At 42.4% G+C, this 19,727-nt stretch overlaps 1 protein-coding gene across 1 annotated transcript in view; it reads right to left on the bottom strand.

The window, feature by feature from the left end:
• Nucleotides 1–19,727, bottom strand: part of RHBDL1 (rhomboid like 1) — a 533,195-nt gene that overhangs the window by 270,104 nt on the left and 243,364 nt on the right. The window contains exon 4 of the mRNA XM_078664288.1: nucleotides 2,655–2,803. Within this exon, the coding sequence (XP_078520414.1) occupies nucleotides 2,655–2,803 (149 nt within the window). The remainder of the gene's footprint in view (nucleotides 1–2,654; nucleotides 2,804–19,727) is intronic.

Here is a 19,727-nt window from a genome sequence, read left to right as displayed (position 1 = left end):
GGATGAGGAGGCAGGTGCCGTTTTTGGAGTGCGTCATCAATAATGTGAGTCATGGCTGATTCAGTGCTGTGTCCGGCACGGAAGCCGAATTGGTGTTGGTTGAGGAGGTCAAAGTGATTGATGTGTTTAGTCAGTTGGAGGTGGACACATTTTTAAACACCAAATGAAATCTCAGAATGATAAGCCCATCATAGCTAAAGTACCGTTCTAATTTTCCACTCACCTCACGCTTCTTCTTAACTAAAACATCAGTTTTGCCATGCCTTGAAAAAGGTCTTGGGCATTCTGTGGGCAGGAGTAAAACTTGTATCAGGTAACTGGTTAAATGGTTTTAATGGGTACCATCACAAACACATCTCTCCATCAAGATTGTTTGATAATCCAACTTTAACTACTTCTTAGGAAGAGTACTAGGTCCCTCAAATCATTAGCTAAAAAGTCAAAGGGAGTTGATTTGGACAACGTTGATTAAAGAAGTTCAGGAAAGTAGGATGGCAGGCCTGTTTGACTCTTAGGGATGTGTTGGTGGTATCCCCTTGAACATTATCCTGAAGAAAGCTGAAGGAGAGTTCAGGCTGATATACAATCAGTCATGGACTGAGGTAGGTTGCACTGATGATTAATTTATTTGTTAAGAGGACTGTATGGTGAAATGATTTGGCACGTTTTTTGTTTTTTTTTACGAATGTGGTGTTTGCTTCAGAAATGATGCTGACACCATTCTACACTATCTGGACGATTTCTTGTTTGCAGAATCCTCTAGAGAGTGTAGTCAAAATGCTGATTTTCTGGCATGCTTTTTACAGCTGGCGGTTGAGCTCAGGGGGAGTTTTGACCCTGAGAAGACAATGGGTTCTTCTTCTGTCTTAGTTTTCCTGGGCATGGAGATGGACTAAATGAGCATGTAACAGAGGTTGCAGAAGGACAACTGGAGTGTTTCAAAGTGATAGTGAAGGCAAGGATGAGGAGAACATGTGGGGAGAAAGGTCCAACAATTGTCGAGGCACTTTACTTGCACTTGCTTTTGAGGTGGCAATACCTCGAAGACCAATGTTTAGACAATTGGTGATTTCAACTACAGGTGTTGCACAACTCATCACAGCATGTGGCTGGATGATGATGTGAGGAGCTGGTAGAGTGGGTTAATTTGAACAAGAATGGCACTTCTGGCTTTCCCATTTTCTGAAACAGTGCTGAGTGTGCAGATCAACAGTTAGAGTGCTGGCAAGGTGCTGACCATGGCACCACATTCCTGAAATTGTTTCACTTGAATACAGCAATCATGCTGTAGAAGAAGCGTTTGGCTATGAATGGTAGGGTATTGCAAAAACAGTTAAATACAATAGGTTTAAGAAGCTCCCTGGCTTCTCTTTCTGCATTTATGATTGACAAATATTCGTTTTTGGCCCAAATCAGAATGTTTTTTTAATTATCCCATTTGGGGATTCAAACAGATTAGGGCGCCCCAGTTTCTCTGCTAGAGTCTTAATATAGCCGAGCCAAAGAATACTGTTCGCCCTCTACAAGATCAGGCAATCTTTGGCTTCAGTTATACTTCGGGGTCAGTCCACATCCTTATCCAGTCTAATAATGGAGCCAATGCCACAAGGTCAGAGACATGCCCTACCCCCAATTCCTTAAGGACAATGTAGGAAGATACAGATAGAGGGACAGAATGCAGAGTTATCTAAAGCGTATTCACAATAGTCATATATGTCCTATCTGTGCCTGCTTCATTCTCCGTCTGTCTCCTATTCTGTACCCTCAAGGAGTTCTAGGCATTCTTTAACGCTACTTTCCTTCGTCAGTTTTGCCTTCCAGCTGCCCCACTGTGGTCCCCAGTTTAAGGCGCAATCTAACCATATTTTAACATGAAGGCACATTAAAAATGTTTTAAATACCCGAAGGCTACTGTTTTACTCCCGTTTCGGAACATCAAGAAACACAAGCATTGGCAAAGTCAACACATTTGATATTTTTACTGCATGCTGATAGCTTTACCAATGCTTGTTTGCACACTGGGCAGCAAGAACAGGCAAAACACCTGAAAACGGTTGAAAAATATTGAAGAAAAAAGGGTTACCTTCTTTTCTCTACCATGCAGTTTTCAGATACTTTTGTTGGTGCCCAGTGTTATTCAGTCACTTGCAGATTGTATAACAGTCCCTGGTGTTTTCTGTAGGAATCAGAAGGACACTCCAAGTAGCCATAGGAAAAACGGTGATGCCAAAATACTCCTGTGGGCTAAGCCAAGAAGTGTTTGACACTGTTGCAAGCCAATGGCTAACAGTTCCAAGGGAAAATAATCCAATTGCTGAAAGAGGCTGACCTAAGCCCTGTAAAGTAAGTTTAGAATACAATCGGTTCCCCGTGAATAGCACAAGTGCCACTGAACTCAAATCTAAGGAGTATTTCTGAGCTTACTAAAACGCTCCCAATTCTGAAAAATCCCATTTAGCAATGGGCATCATAGAAATAGGAGGATGTCTCAATGGATGTCAACAAACAAATAGCTTACTTTTCCACAGCCTTTATTTGAGAACATGCTAAATCTTTTCCTAGCTATTTTGCCTTTCCATGTCCCGATACCAGCGTCAGCAATCATGGGATTACTATAGGCAGCCCCCCACATCTACCTCCATCAAGGGACTTACCCTACATGCATGAACATATAGGTGAGAAATCTCCATGCTCTTGCCCGGTGCCCGGGATGGTAGACCAGGGGGCTTGTCATGTAGTCTGGGTGGTACGTCTGTAGGACCCACTTGTTCATCCTGGCTCCATAGCACAAGAAAACAATGATCTGCAGAAAGAAGCAAGATTCACATGAACATGGAGACCACAAAGAAAAGGAACAATAGCAAAGAACATGATACAATGTTGCAACAAGGGACCACTACAATTAGGTGAGTCTCTCCGTTGGTGGGCAGGCGGGGGCTCTGTGAGTGAAAGAATGTGGCGTGAAAAAGCTTTGTGGGGAATGCATCTGGGACAGAGAAAGTTTCGGAAGTTAGAGGATGCAAGCAGCAAAAACAAAAAACCTAAACCCCCTAAATATGGGCAAAGTGATCCTTAGGCATGAGCATCAATACATTTCTGTGGTAACTCGTGATTTTTTTACACATTTGTTTTGATTGAAATGAAATAATTGTGCTTATATTTTCACACTCATTTTTTTTACTCCAAAAGGTCATGGCATGCCTTTCTCCACACACTTTGTGGACTGAAAGAGCTTTGGGGGAGTCAGGGTTTGAACGGTTACATTTCAACCATCAGTGTAAAAGTGGAGACCATCTAGCCCAAACCCAATATTTCCAAGTGGGTGGGTACTACAGGCCCTCACACGTGCCTAAATACGGTGAACAGTCACAATATCGAAAATAAAATATTGAATTGACAGAATATAGGAATTCGATATTCTGGCATTCTATATTTTGTCATCAATATTTTGCTAGGTCGATATTTTGCTCCTCGATATTCTATCAGTGATCCCCTAAATACATTGTCATTTTAGGAAATCAGGTCTTCTTGTTAAACTCCTGACAACCTGCAGCAATTTCCACATTTCCTCTTCTGGGACTGGTCCTGGAGAATGCTTTTCCCTCTTGGATATCCTCAGGCACTGACAACAACTGAGGTCACCTTCACTCTAATCAGAAAAGCCAACTCCTTAAACTTCCTGGTTGATGCCAAACTCTACCTCAATCTACACAACAGAAATGCACAGTTGCTTCGAAGCTCTGCTGGAGCCAATGTATCAAGCCCGTGGTGCAGCATTAATATAATTTCATGTTTTTGCAGTAAGTCGCAATGAATGTCAACTGCTGCACCCTTTTGCACAAGGACACTACTTGGCCACCGCAACTGGCCTGCTCCATGCTTAGCGAACAACTAAATGTTTAATTGTTTATGAGCAATCAAAATATTCTGCTCTAAAGAATCAATCAACTACTACTTTACAAAAGAAACGAAGCACGGTCTTATCAATTCTGCTTATTCATACCGTTAATGTAATTATGTAAAAATGTATATAAATATGTGCGATGGAGTGATTTATTAAACTCCTTGTGTTCAACCTGGGTTGATATGTCAGGGTGCTGTTACTTTTCCTTCGTTTCTTTTGTAAAGTAGTAGTTGATTGATTCTTTAGAGCAGAATATTTTGATTGCTCATAAACAATAAGTATTTATTGTAAGAATACATTTAGTTGATCTTTAACTGTCGGTTGGGACCACTGTTTTTGATACTACTAACTACCCAGGTCCTCGAACCATTTTGGGTTACCCCATTTTTATAATGGCCATGCTTAGCGAAAGCAGGAAATGAATGTGCTAATTAAATGGCTTCCTTGATGTTTCTTTCAGAGCCTCCAGAGAATGCAGCCCATCTTGACTTGCCTCGGACAGGGGCACACAGCAAATAGCATAGGGGAATTTCAGACTGCATTTTTAAATACAAATATTGTAATTGGTTCAATGAATACATCAAATTAAAACAACGATTTTGAAATGTCCTAAAGTATCCAAATTGTATTACACTGCACACGTAAACTGTGATGGTTTTTAGCTGCATTGAAGCCCTGGCAAAGCCAATAGGTCTCACCTATGTGAGATCTATTGGCTTTTCAATGTTTACTTTTTTAGCCACGTTGTGCAGCACCATGACTGTGTTTACAGACACTTTGTTATCACATTTAAGAGGTTTCCTTGAAAAGTAAATTTGTACAACAAGAGTGGATGTTTAGGAATGGGAATACGAGGGGACAAGGGAAGGCAAACAAGCAAGGAAGGGGCAAGCAAAGATGCAGGAAGGGGCACGGGTCAAGCATAAAAACAACAGGCAAGCTCCGACACAGGGAAGGAAGTGGGGGTTGAAGTAGCAACGATGGGCATGGGTCGGGGAAGGGTGCAAGAAACAATGGCCAAGCAACAACGTGGTAGGGTGAAGAATAAATAAAAAGTACCTCAGTCCCAGCGTGAGCAGCGGAAGGACACTTATCAAAAATACCAAGCAATCGGTACTTGGTCCACGCTGCACGTAAGGGAGAACCAAATGAAGAGAAAGTGAAACTGGCACAGGCTGACCAAGGCAGCAAATATGAGTGACAATGAAGCCAATGAATGGTAAGCAACAGGCAGGCTCCACGCCCCCTTTATGTTAACAAAGGTCTCGCAAGTGACAGCACATGCACTGTCTCAGGCGAGGCCTAAAAACATGAAGCCCTGCCTCATGCAAAAGGGCTGGCATGGTACTGAAATGCTTAATTTAGTTCTTAATGTAACTTTATGATAGCCATCTCAGCTCAGCAGACTAATATCTTATACTGTATGCGTTACTCCGCCAAGACCTCCCAACATCCAGCAAACATATTAGAAAAAACATATTACATGCATCTTGACTTCTTACATATGCTTCTGGCTGGCTAAGGAAATGTAGGTCATACACAAAAGGACAACTAGTTTAAATAAATCAAGAAAAAGAAAAGAAACCGTTTGAAAAACCAAAAAATCAAAAGATTGTGGAATAGATGTCTCACACACTAAATAGTGTCATGCTTCATCATTGGCACCTATCCAAACCCTGGTAGAGAGATACCACTAGGGCGGACCCAACCAAATAGGGAGTTCTTATATAAAGTATCTCTCTGGATAAAACAGGGATCCAGTTTGACAACGGTCAGAGCGGCATTGACAGGTTCCACAGCAGACCCACTTCCTTGATGTGATTTTGACTATGGGAAGGGTCTCTCCGCCAGACACACATGATTGAGGAATCACTCAAAAATAAGGTACTTGTAATTCAGAAGACAATCATTCATGTGAGAGCCTTATGCCTCATCATAGTGCATGGAATGCATGGGTAGACAGGCAGGGACACATACATAGCCCTGACGAAGGCCCTAGCCCTGGACAGGCTCTTAGCGAGGGCAGAAACATGTTGGCACAATCAGGGGGAATTAAGAAACTAATGCTTAATTAGTACCCTGTACCTATTCTTTACTTGTGTTCACAGTACCCTTAAGTAAAAAAAGAAATCTTTGGGGTGGACCACAAGAATGTTTAATATCTTTTTTCAACGGAATCCCTGCTTTATACAGAGAGATACTTTATATAAGAACCCTTTATTCGGTTGAGTCCACTCTGGTGGTATCACTCTACCAGAGTGTAGATAGGTGCCAATGATGAAACACAACATTATTTAGTATGGGAGACGTTCAGTCCAAAATCTTTGGATTTTTTGTTTTTTGGAACAGTTCCCTTTCCTTTCCTTGATTTATTAAACCTAGTTGCTCTTTTGTGTACGAGACAGTGTTTGGGAGAATGCAACTAGGTTTTCCTTCTTTCGTTCTCCCTGCTTGAAAATAAGGAAATCTAGGCACCATTTTGGAAATCCACCCAGACTGCCACAAACACAACATGGTTGTGCCAAGGGCAACACATATTCTCATCATAACTTAAGATAGTATGCAATTAAACAGCAATTGAACGCAAAAAGCAGGATTTTAACAGTTTGCTCAATCAGTACCAGTTAAATCTTTCTCTGAAATACAGTGGTTGTCCATTATGTTTTTTGAAAGATGCCAATGGTTTTGCCAAATATTGTAAAGTTGTTTTGTAAAGAGAGTATCACAAGAGTGTTGAACAATTCATTGTATATTGTGTCTCTCACACTTGCAAATGAAGGAAGTTTTGGAGTGTTAGGACTTCGAGGATGAATGTTTAAAATTACCTCGAACACCCTTGTGAAGGTGGCAGATAAGAATGGTAAACGGTAGCACAGATGCCTGCACACTAAAACTACCGTATACACTGCAGTGCTCAGTACAGTGAATCGTGATAGAAGGTGCAGTGCCAGAGGCACCAGTTGCTACAAGAATTACAAAAAAAACAACATTTCACATCTGCAGCACTAAAACAAACAGCTCTCTAGGACTAAGGTTGGCCAATGTTAGATTACTGTGCTGACACGAAGAAAAGATTCTTGCTCTTCCTCACATTTACTTCTAGTGTTGATTTCACGTTGATCCATAAAAAGCATTGACACAATCACTGAATGCTTCATTCATTAGGAGCCGAATATTTATGGGAGGGACCCTACAAGCAGTAGTATGGGCCGAGGTTTCCCCTTGTAGCAAGAACTGCAAAAGTAAAGAAAGCCAAGGACCTTTATCTGCAGAAAACCTAAGAACTGGTCTAGGAATGAACGGTTGCTTGGTGCATTCAGCGAGATTTAGTCTCGGATTACTTTAACTGAAGTCAAGAGGCTCAAATATCAGTCAGTGAAAGGAGCACAAGGTTGGAATTAGTAATCTGTAGTGGCCTGCAGGCATCCAGTAACCTCAACAAGAATGGAGTCAACTTCAGAAAGTTATGGAATTTAGAACTCAACAGTGGTAAATGTCTGACATGATGAAATTGAATGTAAAGTGTTGTCATTTCTACAGCATGTACGTGTAGGCATGCATAATAATCTGTTCATTAAAAGAGCTAACGAGTACATAAAGAAAAAAATAGATTTCATTGCCACCGTACTATTTATCGTAACTTTACAGAGAATGAGTCACAGGTAGAGGGACAGAGAGAGAGAGAGAGAGAGAGAGAGAGAAAGAGAAGCATAGAGAGAGAAATGGAGATGAAGAGACAGAAAGAGCAAGGGAGTGAGAGAGAGACAGAGAGAGCTACAGAGACAGAGAGAGACAGAGAAACAGAGACAGATGGAGAGAGAGGGAGCGTGAGAGGGAGACAGCGAAAGAGCACCTGCTTGTGGATGCTGTTGTACAGTCTTGCATGTGCTGTGCTCCCACAAAATGGGAAGCAATGGGAAGCTTTAGTGGAGAACGTCATGAATGCTCTCTGAGGACTAAATGTTAGTATATTTATCAAAGTTAATCTAACTAAATCTGACTTCTTAGATTTCTTTCACACACTCCCCTATGTTGGCATAGCATCAGTTAACCTGACGTTTGGTTCTGGGCACCATGCTTGCCTCCCAATCTTCTGTGCATTTTCTGGTGGTTGTGTTAGATTCTGCTATCAATTTCAAACCATATTTCCATTTTCACCCACTTTTGTTAATTCAAGTTGTTTTGCTTGTATAGTCTTTGCTTTACTGCTCAACTGCTAACCATCATCCACACTTAGAACATATTGCCCTCCGTCTATTTGAGTTACACTGGTTACCCCTTCATTTTCTGATTCCTTTCAGGATTTGCTGTTTCACCTTCAAAGCAACTGCCACTGACGTATTCACGTGTAACCAGCACAGAGCCTCTCTCAGTATTTCTGGAGAGCCACAATTGCCTCCACCCCTCACAGCCAGATTTTGACCACAACAAGGTACCGAGACCGCCCTCCTGGTAGTGGTGGAAGAATCCAGGAAGATATTAGATGATGGAAGCTGTGCTGTGATCATTCTCGTAAACCTCAGTGCAGCCTTTGACACTGTTAATCATCTGTTGCTGATCCAGAGACTCAGGATTGTGGGAGTGAACAGGGGTCTCTAAAGTGGCTGCAACCCTTTCTGGAGGGCAGGTCCTTTCAAGTCTTTGAAGGCAAAACTTTTTCTGAACATATCCATCTCGGATGCGGGGTCCCACAGGGATCTTTCCTGAGCCCCACTTTATTTAATGTCTACATGAGCCCCCTAGCAGAGATAGTGAAGCCTTTAGGAGTCCAGATTGTTACTTACTCCGATGACACACAGCTGGTTGTCTCTCTTAACCACCATGACAACACAGTGCCTGATTTAGCGTTGTGTTTGGAGAATGTGGCAATTTGGATGGAACACTCTTACCTTAAACTTAATGGGGCCAAGACAGAGGTGATGTTTCTTGGCAAGCCCCCTACTTGAAATATGGGATAATTCTGGCCAATCTGTCTCGGCCCCGCTCCCCCTCCTAAGGACCAGATCAAGAGCCTGGGCATCTGGCTTGATCGCAATCTTGACTTTAAGGAACAGGCACGGAAGGTTGCAGCTAGTTGCTACGGCATTTTCAGAATGGTGCATAAGGTCCTTCCTCTTTTACCGTTCTCCTCCAGAAGACTTATGGTCCAGGCATTGGTCCGTTCCCGGCTGGAGTACGCTAATGTCCTTTATTTAGGAGTCCCACCCTTACCTTACCACTGCAAAATCACAAATTGCCCAGAACTAGGCAGCATGTTTGCTTTTGAGAATTTCCAACCGTCAATTGGCTATACCTGCCCAGGCCATTCTCCACTGGTTCCCCATACAAGAGAGAATCAAATTTAAGGCTTTGTGTATTGCTCACAAGGCATAAGCAGGTAAGTGACCTCTCATCATTCGGTCCATCATTCAAGGCTCTGCGATCGGACAGTAAACATCTGACCGCAATTTCTAAAATAAGGAAGTCAAGAAGTGGAGGACGTCTGTTTTCATATAATGTCGCCAAATTGTGGAACTCCCTTCTTCTTCAGATCTGTCTTGAGACTAACCATCTGACCTTCCGAAAACAAATGAAGACCTTGCTGTTTCCCTAAGGCAGCACAGAGTCCTGAAATCTACTGCTATCAGCGCTGGGATGCCTCCGGGTAGCCATGCGCTTAAGAAATGCCGACTCACTCACTCTCTCACTCACCATACTTGTACAGCAGTGGGCTTTTCTTAAAAGACAGACACTGGGTCTCAGCTCAATTCGCATGAATTTACAGTCAGCGATACTCAGGTAGTGAGACTTACTCATAGTAAAAGTCTAAAGTATGGGTAGTCAAAACCAATAAATCCAGGGTGACTAAATGGGCAGAACCCATTTGCTACAGTGATTACATTGTTTTGACAATGCAAAGCACTGAATGTAATCTCTGGAATGGCAAAAAGTGCACTTTCTTACAGCCTGCAGGGGAGACATAATATGTAGGATTACGTTAACTCTGTCGTATCAATTAAAGGCAGAGGTAGTCACATTCCGAACAGACACAGATAACATAGGAGATGAATCTGTTTATTCAGAGTAGAGTGCTCAGTCAGAACTGTAGTTAAAGGATGCAGAACTGGGGGTAGAAGCTGCAGATAGGCAGATGAACAGAAAGCACGGGGACATCTATAATCCCACAACAACAAGTAAGTATACCATCCTCCCAGTCTGCAGAAAGACTTTCCACCTCCTACAGGTGTCTTGGCGTCAGTGTACATTATTATGTCTTATCTTGCTGGCGCGCAGAGAAATCTGTGTGAAATGGAAAGACCCAAGCCCCCCAAGAATGGAAGATTGGCTGAATTCAGCATTTGCAATGGCTCGCCTTGACCTTGCCAGCTCCTACAGCACTTCAACCAGCCTCTGGCAACCCCTTATCACTCTGGGCCGTGACCTGAGACTGTTTTGGTAACTAAGCGCGAAGGGACCCGGTCTCTGGGCGTAGTAGGCATAGTGGGGCTACGCGAAGTGGACCAGAAACTACGTCCACCTCCGCACTTTGCGTAGCCCCACTACGCGCCACCCGCCTCCCTCCCGCCCTCGCTAAATACTACCCGCCTCCCTCAGGAGAAATGCGCATGCGCGGGCGGCCGCGCATGCGCATTAGTATCCAACATGGCGGCGCGGTTACCAGAGGGAGCCCCGGAGACGCAGCCGACAAGGTAAGTGGTGTTTATTCTTTTTAAAACCATTATTTATGTATTTAGGGAGGGCGGGAGGGAGGCGGGTGGCAGGCAACTTCGCTACGCCCACGCAGTGGGCGTAGTGTTGCCTGCTACGCCTACTTCGCAAATGGCGAAGTAGGCAACACTAGCGAAGTACTACGCCCAGGGTTAATGATTACACCTTAACTCCAGTGTAAGGAGTTGGTCGGGAGACCTAAGCAAGTGCAGTTGGCCGGAGGGAGCCCAGGTCCATAATAACGGCTGTAAAACTCTGAAATATGCTTATAGGTGAGATGAGGACAAAAAAAAAAAAAGAACATGGGCTTAACACAGGTCCTCGCAGGCCACTCGGTGCGGGGGGCCTCAAGCTCCAGGGGGCCCCTTTGGCACTGCACTCTGGCCAGAGAGCTCCTGATTGAGCCTGGAGGGGGCCCCTGTTCGTACCATGCAGGGAGACCCCCTCAATTTTCGTTATGCCAGTGTCTTAGAAAGGTATCATAATATAACCTATTTTTTTAAAAAAAAGGCAGCACAGGTGATCCTGCATTGCATATTGCTTCATCTCATTAATGGAAATGGGCCAAAACATTTTTTCAAAGTTTGATTTGGGGAGGTTTCCAGCATGACTAATCCACAACAGACTAATTGTTTGTGCTTTGGGATGTACCTCAGAGATTTATGACAGTCAAATGTTTTTATACATGTTTTATATTATATTATTGTTTTGGATTGCTTTTGATTCCATAGATTACTTTTTTGCCTTGTAACCTCCTGTTTTGCTGACTTTAGATTTTCTGGCTTTATGATTCTGGGCACTTTACCACTCCTAACTAGTGCTATAATGCATATGCTCTGTACTCTAAACATGGTACAATTGACTTATCCAATTTTGGCATATTTAATTCACTTGTAAACCCCTAGTAATGTGCACTATATGTGACCAGGGCCTGTAAATTAAATGCTACTAGTGGGCCTGCAGCACTGATTGTGTGATCCACTCAGTAGCCCTTTAAACATGGCTCAGGCCTGCTATTGCAGAGTCTGTGTGTGCAGTTTTAAACTGCCATTTTGACCTGGATTATTAACCTACTTGTCAGGTCCAAACCTCCCTTTTATTACATATAAGTCATCCCTAAGGTAGGCCCTAGACAGTCCTATGGGCAGGGTGCAGTGTATTTAAAAGGTAGGACATGTGCTTTTAAGTTTTACATGCCCTGGTAGTGAAAAACTCCTAAATTAGTTTTTCACTACTGCAAGGCCTGTCTCTCCCATAGACTAACATTGGGATAACCTTAAACACCTATTAAGTGTAATTTTCCACTGGGAGCATATAGAAATTTGGAGTTTGATGTATCCGTACTCACAATTTAAAATAACAACTTATGGTGAAGTTGAATTTTAATTTGTAAGTCTGAAAATGCCACTTTTAGAAAGTTGGTATTTTCTTACTTTAACTATTCTGTGCCTTTGCCTGTCTCTGAATACACGTCTGGGTTGGGTGATTCCCTCTAAATAATCACATAAAGGGGGCTGGGGTGCAACATTTGCATCCTAATCGCCCATCACCAGGGTGATGGGCAGTGGCAGTCGGTGAAGTCTGAGACGCGGTATGACATTTTTATGGAGGTCCGTGGCGCTTTACTGTGAATATTTTTATGGGGTTAAATTTGTTCTCAGACTGATTGACAGAACCGAGTTAATCATGTACGGGCCAGGAAGAAGTTATTTTCATTTTAACAGCAGAGTGCAATGTTTACAACATATATTTGGGAATTGGGGGGAGATTAACGCTGAGTACTATATAGGCTTTGAAAAAAAGGCCCACATGCAGCCAACTGTGCAGCATATAAAGAGCAGACTCCCTTTCCATAAATAAAGTCCAAGTCCATGAGACCCTGAGACTTTTACACATCTGTACGTTTCCATATCTCTCAAGATAAGGTCCTGCACTCACCCCAGTTATGGAGCATATGTAAAGTGATAATAAAGACAAAAGAGAGTTGACAATACCCCATAAGGGCAGGGGATTGAAACACTAGAGTTTACACTACCCTTTGATTTATGGTGAGGCACGATTTGCTGCTCTTCGCAAGGGGCAAACAAAGCCCACTTTTTTACTGTTTGCTCCGTTAAAAAAAATTAAATACCTTTAGGGACACTTTCATCCAAAGAAAACACTAGACATTCATTGTCATTTAAATACTTTCTTCCTGTGTTTCTGAGTCACAGCCAGCACTGCGCGCCCTACTGGCATGACAAAAAAGCCACTTTTCATGTCAGGGTATAAGAAGGTATTAAAGTGCTTTACATGAGCACAACTTACGTTACACAAAGACACATTCATTTATTTTAAGACACAGGGAGAATTAGATTAGGTGATTTGCCGAGGATCACAGGAGGTTCAGTCGACGCCGAGATTCGAACCTAGTTCCCCCGCTTGAAATTTATATTTAGTCACACACACAATTTATAGGTAGCACTCTTAAACACTAACAGCATTAGCAAACAGCTGCATGGTCGAACACTGGCGACTGAGGCATACCATAGAAACACTTAGGAAACATAACCATAAACAATCAACAAAACAGATTTTACCTTTTATTTTATACTGTGGCCTGCTACTTCTCTGACTTAGAGTGTGCTTGTAATTTTGTCCGGGCCGGGCTGGGAGTGGGACATTTCCAGTTGGTGAGGGGTCTCAGGAGTGATCGGAGATGGGGTCTTGTTGGCAACACTCCCTCATGTGCAATGTTGTTAATGGTGGCAATGCCCTCGAAGCGGGAAGAGAGTGCAAGAGCAGAAATGGCCAATCACCGCATGGCTTCATGATAAAGCTATATAGTGATTGGTCATGTTCCCCGTGCTACCTTGTGCAGGGCCACTGCACCAGAGCCAATCCAGACACTGCTTCATGAGAGTAGCAACAGGATTGGATTCAGCATATGCACTCAGCACCCATGAGGAGGCCGGGGGGTGGGGGCTACAGCTATGATTCGTCCGGGCTCCCTAATTACGCAAGAGGACAGAGTGCTCTAGTGCACATGTCAGGTTGGCCACAGAAAAACAGCTGGCCAACCAGACATGCGCACAGAGTGTGAACTCAAGTCGGGACCCAGGTACCCCAGATGGGGCATGTTTAGATTCTACTGCCATCAATTACTTTGATTCTGTCGGATATATAAAGCAATTTCTTTGTTATGCTATCAATCTAGATATTCTTTACGCATTTCACATTATCAAAATTGATAGTACAATATGCAAGAACACACAACACAACTCATGATTTAAAAGATTTTTCTTATTCTAGATATCTTGCATGTATCGATCAATTGAAAAATGTCTGTCCGAGACAGAAATGACATGGAATCACATACAGGGGGAAATGCTTTAGGTGACTAGTAGTGACAAGTGATGACCGTGCTATACAAAGAAATGGGGGGGGGTGGCATATTAACATACAAAACATAAATTCGCATCAGTCCATTTTTGAACTCAATAGTCACAACAGAGACAACTATTTTCTTTTCTTGTGTTGTGACTTCACATGGACGGATTGAAAACACAACATCGACTTTTCGACTCTAAAATGTGGTACAGACTTAATTGCATATCGAACGGGTCTTCATCAGGACAAGGGGAATGAAGGACAGCCTGCAAATGTAAAGGAGGACTTTAGAAGTTGGTGCGTGTTTGGGGAAAAATAAAAAAGGAAGCAATGCCGTCGGCCTGCTCACCTGAGAACTTGAAGGGCTTTAAGAATCTTCAGTAGCTTTAGAGGACCGGGTATCAGCCAACACTCTCCCAGAGATATCCTTTAATATGGTATCCTGTAGAAATATGTACGTGGGTATATCAGTACATGGGCAGTAAGGAATGGAACAGCTGAGGGGTATTGGATTATGCACATACCTTCAGCAATGAATGTAGAGTTTCTTCACCAGCCGGTGGAGAAATGAGGGATGTGTGCCGCCGTAGCGATCACCTACGGAGGTAATGGAGACCTCCGATGAGTACAAAGCACCTAAGTAAAGCTATATGTCTAGAATTAATCAAGTATCCGAAAAAAGGGGCGGAGTAATACATATGGTATCATTAAATTACATGCTGTATTAAAAGGTCAAAGATCATTATATCTATCAGTGAGCCCTGTTTATGTGGATATTATATTTACAAGTCATGGCCGTGGTGACTAACGTTGTAAACAACATGCATTCCAACCGAAGCTGTCGCAGTGTCAGTGCGGAGCGTCTGACATACAACTTGATGTACTATTCAAAAGAGGAGCCCGCTGTGAAAAAGATGAGCGCGAGTGCACATGAATGGTGGCAGGGGGTATATCTATTCCAGACCAGGAGGGATATCTCTCAGAAAACCAGATGCGCCGTGTGGTGATGAGCGTCTGTGTGTGTTTGGAGTATCGACACACGGTAGAACCGCGTAATAAATGCAAGCGGGAAGGTGCTCATATATGGTTCTTACTCCGGGACATGTGATGAAAGGCATGCAGTATCAATCTGTTAGTGCCGAGTGGGTATCCTATTTACACATGTGTATATTTAAGAGTGACGGGACAGGCGTATTTTTAAAAAGAAAAAGAATTCAAACAGAACCCGAAATGCATTGTGACTTCGAAGTGCTCATAATAAAAGGAACGGTGCATGACTAAAATTGTTCCATTAAGCGGGGCAAAGGTCTTCCCTAAGATGCCTGGAAACTTACTTGAGAGCTGTGGCGCTAGCGTCTGCCTTCGTCTTAGCTCGGCGATTAATGGCAAAAGAGCCGCGCACGCCATACCTATTTAACATGAAAGGCTACGTGGTCTACGTGTAGTGTAGCATGTCTCTCACATTGGTTAGGGAGATTGGTAAAACCTGGTGATGGCATGTCTACAAAAATAACTCGTGTGTATACTAAGGCATATTGCTAAAGCTCCAAGTGGTACCCGTCAACAATGTGTATTGAGTTTAATTATACAAATATATGTAAGTGGTGAAAAAAGCGGAAACTTTCCTCAGCTGGTGTTTTAATCACTGGTTTCTTCATCTGATATCTCGTAATTGACAAAGTGTTAGTTCAGACGCTCTCAAAAGGGGCCCATAGTCGCGGTGGAACATAATCTTGTCAATGCATATTATCCTGTATTGTGGGGCCTATTGATACACAATCAAATGGGTAACATTGGTAAACATTCAAAAAGAAAAGCCCATATGTTACATTGTTGTGTTTGTGGCGGTACACGTGTTTGTCAGTATATATTTTCTTACAGTCCAAAGTGTAAGGGATAGTATAGTTTAGTCCTTGGCTTTACAGTCTATCAGCCTATGGACATTCAGTGTCAAATATTTACACAAGAAATAGGTCATATATTGCAACAATTATACACAACCTGGTACACAAGTATGCATGACCTAACGGATGTTAAAACCTAAGAAGGTGTGATGGCTCCATGTCTACAAAAATAACTCGTTTGTATACTAAGACATATTGCTAAAGCTCGAAGTGGTACCTGTCAACAATGTGTATTGGGTTTAACCCCTTGCATGCTGATGACGGCCCCCATCCGTCATGCACTACGGCACTCGTGTGCTGATGACGGCTGGGGGCCGTCATAAACCCGCCCACTCGCGATTTTGCCACACAGGCGCAGAATCGCGGCCGCATGAAAGGGGTTAATTACACAAATATAGGTATGTGGTGAAAAACGTGGCAGCTTTCCTCAGCAGGTGTTTTAATCACTGGTTTCTTCATCTGATATCTCGTAATGGACAAAGTGTTAGTTCAGACGTTATCAAAAGGGGCCCATATTCGCGGTGGAACATAATCTTGTCAATGCATATTATCCTGTTTTGTGGGGCCTATTGATACACAATCAAAAGCGTAACATTTGTAAACATTCAAAAAGAAAAGCCCATATGTTACATTGTTGTGTTTGTGGCGGTACACATGTTTGTTAGTATATATTTTCTTACAGTCCAAAGTGTAAAGGATAGTATAGTTTAGCCCTTGGCTTTACAGTCTATCAGCCTATGGACATTCAGTGTCAAATATTTACACAAGAAATAGGTCATATATTGCAACAATTATACACAACCTGGTACACAAGTATGCATGACCCAACGGATGTTAAAACCTAAGAAGGTGTGCATGGAGGTGCATGTATTGTATATGATAATTATAATCTACTCATTTGTGAGTATGTTTCCTCGTGTTCGTTTAAACCATGAGTTACAGATTCGAGGATATGGATCCAGTGGCATTCCTTGAAATTGAGCGAGGAGTCCATGTTGCCCCCTCTCTGGTGTAGTTGTACTTTTTCTACTACCCACGACTCAAGTTGTTCATGTGTGTGGCCAAAGTTGTTATAATGTTCAACCAAGGGTGCACCTTGTACCTTACATCGAAGTCTACTCTGATGTTGTGGAATACGGTTCTTTACTTTTTGGGTAGTCTATCCAATGTAGATCATCTGGCATGGACATCTGATGGCGTAAATAATGTTTTGGCTATTGCAATTGGTGAACTTGGTAAGAGCATGAGTTTTCATCCTGTATGTGAATGAATTACCAGTTTTGGTATATTTACATACTTTTCAGCTCCCGCATCTTTGATGACCAGTTATCGGTGGTAAGCCAAGCTGAGTTCTAATGTCCAATGTGCTGGGAGTCTCAAGATAGGAGGAAACCACGAGGTCTTTGATATTTTTCGCCTGTTTGAAAGAGCACATGGGGGCTTCTGGCATTCCAATTTCCGGTCCTACTAAGTTCCAGTATTTTTTAACCACCTTGTTAATTTTGTGACTCCTCGTATTGAATGTGGTTACACAAATCAATCTGTCCATTTCCATAGTTTTCTCTTGTACTTCTAACAGTGTCTCAAGTGGTCGGTACCAGGCTCTTTTTCGCACCCTGTAGAGGAGGCCTTTGGGGTACCCTCTATCCCGTAGCTTAGTGATGAGTAGATCTGTTTCTTTGAAATAGTCATTGCGTCTTGTGTATTCCTGCGCAAGCGCAAGAATTGCCCATAAGGCAAGTTGTCCTGCAGGTTTCTAGGATGGTGTGAGTTGTATTGGAGGAGGGTATTTCGATCTGACGGTTTTTTAGATAGGTTCATAACAATGCTGTCGTCTTCCACTTCAAATGTCAGGTTCAAGAATGGTAGTGAATATTTACTGTATGCCATAGTGAATTGGATGTCGGCTGAGTGGTTGTTTAACCATGTCAGAAAGATCTTCAAATTCTCTTCTGTTCCAGTCCAAATCATCATGATATCAACGATATATCGGTTCCATTTTGTTATGCTGTCTATATGTGGGTTCGGTTGGAGTATATGTACTTGTCCTCGAAGTCGTTCATGAACAAATTTGCCAGGCTAAGAGCGAACCCAGCTCCCATCGCTACTCCTCTGCATTGAAAGAAAAATGTGTTATGAAAAACGAAATCATTTTTTGACATAGCAATTTGTAACAATTGAACCAAGAATTTGGTCGGTATCCAGGGAGGTGATGGACGAGTGTCCAGAGTTTTCCTGATTACCTCAATCGCTTCTTCCTGTGGTATACTGGTGTATAAAGAACACACATCTAATGTAACAAATAGCTGTGTCAATTTATTAAAAGGATGATTTTCAAATATTTGAATTGTGTGCATTGTGTCTCGAAGAAATAATGTGGTTTTCAAAACAAATGGTTGTAGGAAACTATCCAGGTATTGGTTCACTGGTTCCAAAACAGATCCACATCCCGATACTAATGGTCTTCCCGGTAGTTTATTCATATTTTTTGGGATCTTCAGGGTGGTATAAATAGTTGGCTGGGGGTCGCGTAACTAGTTAGCATGGAGGAAAACTCTGGACACTCGTCCATCACATCACTGGATACACACCGAATTCTTGGTTCCATTGTTACAAATTGCTATGTCAAAAAATATATCCCAGCACATTGGACATTAGAACTCAGCTTGGCTTACCACCGATAACTGGTCATCAAAGATGCGGGAGCTGCAAAGTATGCAAATATACCAAAACTGGTAATTCATTCACCCGCAGGATGAAAACTCATGCTCTTACCAAGTTCACCAATTGGAATAGCCAAAACGTTATTTACACCATCAGATGTCCATGCCACATGATCTACATTGGACAGACTACCCAAAAAGTAAAGAACCGGATTCCACAACATCAGAGTAGACTTCGATGTAAGGTACAAGGTGCACCCTTGGTTGAACATTATAACAACTGTGGCCACACACATGAACAACTTGAGTTGTGAGTAGTAGAAAAAGTACAACTACACCAGAGAGGGGGTAACATGGCCTCCTCCTCAATTTCAAGGAATGCCGCTGGATCCATATCCTCGAATCTGTAACTCATGGTTTAAACGAACACGAGGAAACATACTCACAAATGAGTAGTTTATAATTATCCTATACAATACATGCCCCTCCATGCACACCTTCCTAGGTTTTAACATCAGTTAGGTCATGCATACTTGTGTACCAGGTTGTGTATAATTGTTGCAATATATGACCTATTTCTTGTGTAAATATTTGCCACTGAATGTCCATAGGCTGATAGACTGTAAAGTCAGGGACTAAACTATGCTATCCTTTACACTTTGGACTGTAAGAAAATATATACTGACAAACACGTGTACCGCCACAAACACAACAATGTAACATATGGGCTTTTCTGTTTGAATGTTTACCAATGTTACCCTTTTGATTGTGTATCAATAGGCCCCACAATACAGGATAATATGCATTGACAAGATTATGTTCCACCGTGACTATGGGCCCCTTTTGATAACGTCTGAACTAACACTTTGTCAATTACGAGATATCAGATGAAGAAACCAGTGATTAAAACACCTGCTGAGGAAAGCTTCCGCTTTTTTCACCACTTACATATATTTGTGTAATTAAACTCAATACACATTGTTGACGGGTACCACTTGGAGCTTTAGCAATATGCCTTAGTATACACACGAGTTATTTTTGTAGACATGCCATCACCAGGTTTTACCAATCTCCCGGACCAATGTGGGAGACATGCTACACTCCACATTGGCCACGTAGCCTTTCATGTTAAATAAGTACGGCGTGCGCGGCTCTTTTGCCATTAATCGCCGAGCTAAG

This window comes from Lissotriton helveticus, chromosome 10, assembly GCF_964261635.1.
Source record: "Lissotriton helveticus chromosome 10, aLisHel1.1, whole genome shotgun sequence".
Taxonomy (NCBI): domain Eukaryota; kingdom Metazoa; phylum Chordata; class Amphibia; order Caudata; family Salamandridae; genus Lissotriton; species Lissotriton helveticus.
This window is presented reverse-complemented; position numbering and strand designations above follow the sequence as displayed.